Source organism: Notothenia rossii, assembly GCF_949606895.1.
Source record: "Notothenia rossii genome assembly, chromosome: 12".
Classification (NCBI taxonomy): domain Eukaryota; kingdom Metazoa; phylum Chordata; class Actinopteri; order Perciformes; family Nototheniidae; genus Notothenia; species Notothenia rossii.
The window spans coordinates 3538962-3545600 of record NC_136911.1 but is presented as its reverse complement, the minus strand read 5'-3'; the positions used below and the strand labels follow the sequence as shown (position 1 = coordinate 3545600).

General features: G+C 47.5%; 1 protein-coding gene across 1 annotated transcript; it reads left to right on the top strand.

The window, feature by feature from the left end:
- The first annotated feature begins 2118 nt into the window (after positions 1–2118).
- skida1 (SKI/DACH domain containing 1) lies at positions 2119–5057 on the top strand. The gene has a single exon (XM_079661153.1). The coding sequence runs from the start codon at positions 2455–2457 to the stop codon at positions 4726–4728; it is 2274 nt and encodes a 757-aa protein (XP_079517279.1). The 5' UTR covers positions 2119–2454; the 3' UTR covers positions 4729–5057.
- The last annotated feature ends 1582 nt before the right edge of the window (positions 5058–6639 follow it).

Genomic DNA, 6639 nt, shown 5'->3' with positions numbered 1-6639 from the left:
CACTATCATCCAAATACGCACGAATACGTAGGTGTGTATGCCCAGATTAATCCCATTCCCTTACTGTTCTCCTTATTTTTATTTTATATTCGCTGTAATCCCTTGACCCCAGCGTTAGTGATGCTCTACCGTCCAACAGTGTGCGTGTATTTTATGGAAACTGTCCAAAAATATACAGGTTTAACAAGGAGCTATAATAAGAACGCCTACGTGCATAACACGATGTTTGATGTAACACCGAGCTAACATCGCTGCCATTCAACGTACAGTGAATGCTCTGTAAATAAGCAAATAGGCTTAACATTGTGGGAATGAGCGTGCCCAGTCTTGAGTCTGGCCCCAGCACGCACTGCACTGCGCGTGAGGAACGGGCCACAAGGGATTCACGTGTTTTATAGATAACAAAGACGCAACATAATAACGCAGGGAGTGATGGGAAAATGTGTTTCTCTCAGGCTGAAACACAATGGCCGGTCAAAACTGTTTCATAGGTAATTCAGACAATTAGCTTTTAATGTGTGTGTGTGTGTGTGTGTGTGTGTGTGTGTGTGTGTGTGTGTGTGTGTGTGTGTGTGTGTGTGTGTGTGTGTGTGTGGTGCACGGTGCACGCGCGTACGTGGCTCAAAGTGTGCGTCTTTCTTTATGATTATGCGTGTGTGTGTGTGCGCATATCCTTGTGTGTATATTAGTTGAAAAGTCATTGCGTTGTGTGGGGGGGTGTGTGTGTATGTGTGTATGTGTGTGTGTGTGTGTGTGTGTGTGTGTGTGTGTGTGTGTGTGTGTGTGTGTGTGTGTGTGTGTGTGTGTGTGTGTGTGTGTGTGTGTGTGTGTGTGTGTGTGTGTGTGGTGTCCTCGGCGTGCACATGCAATATGTAGGCTACGTATTCACAGAATAAATGTTAAAATGTGTACAAAATATTACACCAAATCAGGTCCTATAACTAAAGTGATCTTTGTGCATTAATCCACACAAAGCGTGCGTGTTCCTGTTCCCCATGTTATGAAAAGCTATACTTGTTGATTATACTATTATTAACGTATAGCCTATATGTTTTAATATGTTATAATTATTGGTTAAACCTATTTTTGACTATGAAATCTTAATCACATTGTTTAATGGCTTAACCTATTTTCTTGAAAATCTTTGTGGGAAAAGCAACCCTGACTCTGCACTTTTACTGTCCAATCACTGCTCGCGTTGTTTCACCAAGCTACAATCTAACTGGGATTTGTCGGTTTAGCACGAGTCCACTAAACTCGCCTGAATATAATTTCTAGTGTTTGACAATAAGGCACTTTTTTTATCTCCAATTATAGCAATTAACTACACACTATACGTACTATATGAACGTTGTAACACCCTGCTGAGCACATTTCAAATTAATGCAAACACACACAGGGAGGAAGACGCACACACTGAAAGGGAAAAGGTTGAAAATGCCGATGTAGTAAGGTAAAAACAGACGCATTAATATAGGCCCTCACAGAATAAATATAGGAAAAGTGTAGGTCACTTAGTCAAGCATCGAGGAAGAAAATCGTATGGACGAAAAGCCCGAGCCAAAAGAAGCACGTCGAGCCGTGGTCAGGCAAAATGTGGAAAAGCAGCTCTGCAAGTGTAAAAAGCAAATGTCTTTGTTTAAGCTGCGCTGCGTTAACAGTTCAGCAGCACACTATCGATTGCATACTCCTGCATGCATTTTGACGTGAAAAGTGAACAGCACTTAATGCATTCCAGTCTTATCGTGACATTCTGCAGACTCATAAACCTATTCTGGTTTAGCAGCTGGAAATATGAATTTGCTTTATTTTCTCCAACAGTGAAGAATTTGGGCATTGTATCAGTGGGGTGTGTGAGGGGGTGGGGATGGGATATCCATTTGTATTGCATCACCTGTCAGCCGCGTCCAATGGGCGTCGACTCGGAGGGCATTAATTGATGAAGGTGTCTCCAGACCGGCGCACCTCCCCTCTCTGTCATTTTATTTGTGGCTCGACCAGCAGCCAGAATAGCAGCTGCATTTTTAGCTCTTATTCTTTTTCTCTCTCTCTTTCTCCCTCCCTTCCACCCTCACAACTCCCTCCCCCTCTCCCCCCCCCCCCTCTCTCTCTCTCTCTCTCTCTTCTCGCTATTTTATCCCTCTGGCTGAGGCAGTGGTGTACACCTACCCCTCGTCCTGCTGCCGACCAGAGGGGAGTGGAGCCGGCAGAGGCAGGTAGCAGCAGCCCCGGCTTGGTGGACGTATCCGTCGCATTCCTCCACCATGCCGGACCGGGGCAAGAGGCGACGGGTGGATGCTGTCACATACACCGGCAGCTCCATTTAATGTCAAAGTTTGCATTTCATGATGCAGCAGTGTGGATTAAAGGTATGAGCAGGATGAGCTCTGTGCCATTCACCGGTAAATCCATAGCATACTGAGACTGCATGGATTAATATTGGATACATAAAACATGGGAGACCTGGAGTGTGGTTTTGAGGAAATGCAAGGAGTGAGATTGGGATACCTGCTCATCCAAGGCAAGCAAATGTTTGCTTTGTCTCAGGTCTTCACAGACCTTCTGCAGAACATCCCCCGGACCACGGTGCACAAGCGCATGGACCACCTGAATGTGAAAAAGCACCACTGCGACCTGGAGGAGCTGCGGAGGCTCAAAGCGATTAACTCTATAGCTTTCCACGCCGCGAAATGCACGCTCATATCGCGGGAGGACGTGGAGGCTCTATATTTCTCCTGCAAGACGGAGCGGGTGTTAAAGTCCAACAAAAGGAAAGCGAAAGCTGCGTGCTCCCCCGGGGCTGAGGACGCGTCCCAGGGGCGTGCAGACACCGAGCTATGGAAGGAGAAAGTTTGGTTCAGTTTGCACGGTGTCCCGGAGACACCTCTCAACAAAACGAGCAGGAGGAAGGAGCTGACTCCCTGTCTCACCGACTCCAAACTACCTCAGTTTTACCAGAAAACGAACGGACGGGAGTACCGCTCGGCGACTAAGTCCGGTCACAAACACTTTAAAAACTATGAAACAGCGAAAACATCAGGGAACCGGGTCACTCTGAGCCAAAGGCAAGCGTTTTTCCGGCAGCCGGTAGTGCTTCAGTCCGCCATATCTGCTCAGTCCAGGCTCTCGCGCTCAGCCGGCGACCTACTTCACAAAAGGAAGAGGAGGCGCGAGGGGGGCAGGAGCAGACACGCGCAACAACACGTACCGCCGGTGCTGCTTGTGCAACCCAAATCCAGCCACGGGACTTCTTTCGGTGCTTTCCACCTCGGTCCGGATCTCTTTCTGGACCCCAGACCTCACCATCATCACCACCACCACCACCATCATCACCACCACCACAACGAGTCCGGTTTCCCGGAGAGCTACAGCAGCGACACCGAGTCCAGCACCTACTCAGACCGGGCCGACTCAGACTTTGGGTCCGGCTTCTCCAGCACCAGCAACTCCGGGAGCTCCGAGGAAGAGGAGGAAGAGGAGGATGAAGATGACACGCAGTCAGAGAGTTCAGAGGTCAGCTCGGATGAAGAGGAGAGCTCCTCTCAGTCCGACTCCAGCTCTGTTTCCAGCCGGGTTTCGGTGCAGAGCATCCGGTTCAGACGGGCCCGGGTTGGCTCTGTCTCCAAAAGTGTCAGTACCGGTAAAGCCCCTCTGGTACTGCAGCCCACGTTTCACTACAACCAGCCCCAAGAGAAACCACACCGGTCACTGGGCCACGTTTCCGCGTCACAACCAGAGGACAGGAGACAGAAAAAATGTGAGTTTAACTGCAGTGAAGCTAGAAAAGACTTTGGACCTTTACAGCCGCCAAGATTTAACTCAAGTCTCATGGGAGAGAGCTTTTTATTCGAGTACAAAAAGGGGAACGCTTTTGAGTCCGATCCAAACAGTGTGGACCCTTATTCACCGGGACACAACCGGATGTCCCCCCCCTCACGCAGAACACTTCAGTGTGACCAGGACAGACACACCAAGCGCCCCAGATGCACCGAAAAAAGGGAGTCGAAGCCCAGCAGTCTGAAACTGTCCCCTCCGCTGAAGAGAATAAAAATCGAGCCAGAGGAGCTCTCTGTGTCCGCGGCCCCCCGCCCGGACCGCGGCAGGACACCCCCCTTCAACCTCCACAATGTGAAAGTTAAAGTGGAGGAAAGCTGTGATGAATATGAATACCAGAGCCAGGCAGCCAAATGCAAAGGAGATAAGACAGAGAGCAATGGGCAGTATCCCCTCAAACATGGGGGCTATTTCAGGATTAAAGCTACAGCGAAGAGCCCTGATGTGGCCCCCAGGTCCCCCTGCAGCCCTCAGGAATGCAGGAGCTCCCCTTGTATTGAGGAGGGGAACAAAACCTGCAGGACTCCGGTGCTGGGGGGGAAAAAAACTCGAGTTTCCAGGACGCAAACAAAACACAGGGTCAACCAAGCTGCCTCTTCCTCCTCTTCTTCGTCGTCCTCTTCTCGTCCAGAGGAAGTATCCACGGAGGATTTACCGAGCAGACGCAAACGCAGCACTGTAGCATCGCCTGCTAAAATGCTTTTCAGCCTGATGGCACATTTCCCCTCCCCGCCGTCGCTGGTTGTTGGCAGCGACGGGGATTTGTGCCCTGCTTACTCCCTTAAGTCGCCGAGGGGCGCCGGGCCTCCCCCTCCGTCCCACCCCGTGTGGAGGTGGCAGCCAGGCGGACAGATTCTCCCTCCCCCACCCGCTCAGAGGACTAGGAAATACTGAGCAGGGGTTTAAAAACAATAGCCTTCACCATCGACAACCTCTCCGTGAGCTCACAACTCGCAACTTTACCGGTGTGCAGCCAATTTTCTGTGAATGGGTTTACATTCCGCTTTGTTTTGAAGTTTGATCGAGAAAAAAACAACCTTTTTGGAGCCTCAGAAAACGCCAACAGGACTGTGAGACACTGCTCGTGGATTTACGCTTAAAAAAACTGTTTGAAATAAGCTTTCAATCCTAAGCAATATGTTTCTACGTGACTCTTTCTTCTTCGCTTTTTCTATGCTCGACCTGTTGGATTGTATGGTGCCAGGGTGTGTGCTTAAAGGAAATGTTGGAAAAAAAAAATGAAAAAGCACTCCTTTAAATTAGGCTATCTATAGCTGGGACTGAGGGCTAGTTGGTAAATCAAAAAAAGAAATCAGGGTTTCCCATTCTGTGCCACCTGGTAATTGTATATGTCAAAGCTGTTTTCTTTCATGACATGCTGACCACAATGCCCTACATTTCAGAGAATCATTAAAAAAGTTGGTTCACTAATATCTATCTTATTATGCTCACAGAAAAGCCTTTATTAGATTTGGCAGGAGTGTATTCTTGCTGGTTGTGGTTTTTTCTTTCTTTTCCTAGAGTGCTTGATGGTTTTCAGTTTTCAGTCTTTCAGGTTTTCTTTCTGCTGAGTATTTCCTGGTTTGCAAATGTGTGACAGTGCACAGACGCAGGCCCAGACACAACACAGGCCTTATGTACAGACAATCAAAAAGAGAGAGGCTCAGACCTTCATTATAGCACGTCAGCTCCTTGGTGCAAAACTGTATTTTCCTCTATGCAGGACTAATGTAAAGCTAAACAAACAGTATGCCAATATCCAAGCTATAGGCAGTAGATGGGATGGGATTTAGCAGCCCATATGGGGGGGGGGGGGGGGGGGGGGGTAACAGCACCAAAAACAGCGTGAAACATCTTCAAGCTCTGGCTACTCTGAAACAATTCGACAAAGCACAAGAGATAGGCTTAAAGGCACTTTGATACTGTTGGGGGGTCTTGTTTTTAGCCTTCTGACTATAGCCTGTGAAATGATGTCTGAGAGAACTTGAAAAAATAAATCATTTGGATCTACACACAAAGGCCAAACTGCATTAACTTCACTGATATTTGAATATCTAACCATGCCATTCTGGTTTTCTGATTTTAAAAAAAAGAATTTAATAATATGCTAATTTCCGTGAAGCCACTGTTGTTCATTATTCTCTTTGCAGCTGAAGTTAATTGTCTCGATCTAAGCTGGAAAAACGCCAATTATTTCCTATTATTTGACACCCAAAATACAATCAGTTTTAAAATACTGCTCTCTTTATATGTCGAACATCACCATCTCATTATCTTTAATGTAGCCTTTGGAATATGGCCGCTCAGTGAATGTAGTGTCCCTGATTGATTTACTCCCTTTAATTCATTACAGACTGCACACACAGGAAGTGAATCCAGTGATTGAAGCTGCACCTACATGCAGGTATTTTACGTAAATGTGTGTTTTTAATGGCAGTACAGGTTTGCTAATTGGCAGGCTTTCAGTCTGCGACAAAGAGAGGCCCAGCTTATGGCGAGCCACACCACAACAAACCCAAAGCCTGGATGATGTCAGCCCCTCACACGCTGCATTCATTCAGAGGATTGTAGAAAATGGGTGATTGTAAAAAAAGAAAAAGAAAAAGTGAGTTCGCCTGAATCAGCGTGGATGCATATGTTTAACCACGTGATTAACTCTGCAGCCATGAGAGAGATTTTCAAACTTGAACTTTTATCCCCAGCGCGTAAAACTGGCTGTTTCTGACACAAGCTGAGCAGGCTTGCAGTAAAACGGAGGGGGTTGAGAGGGTGCTGTGTTGCAAGAGCTTTCAACCTTTAATCCGC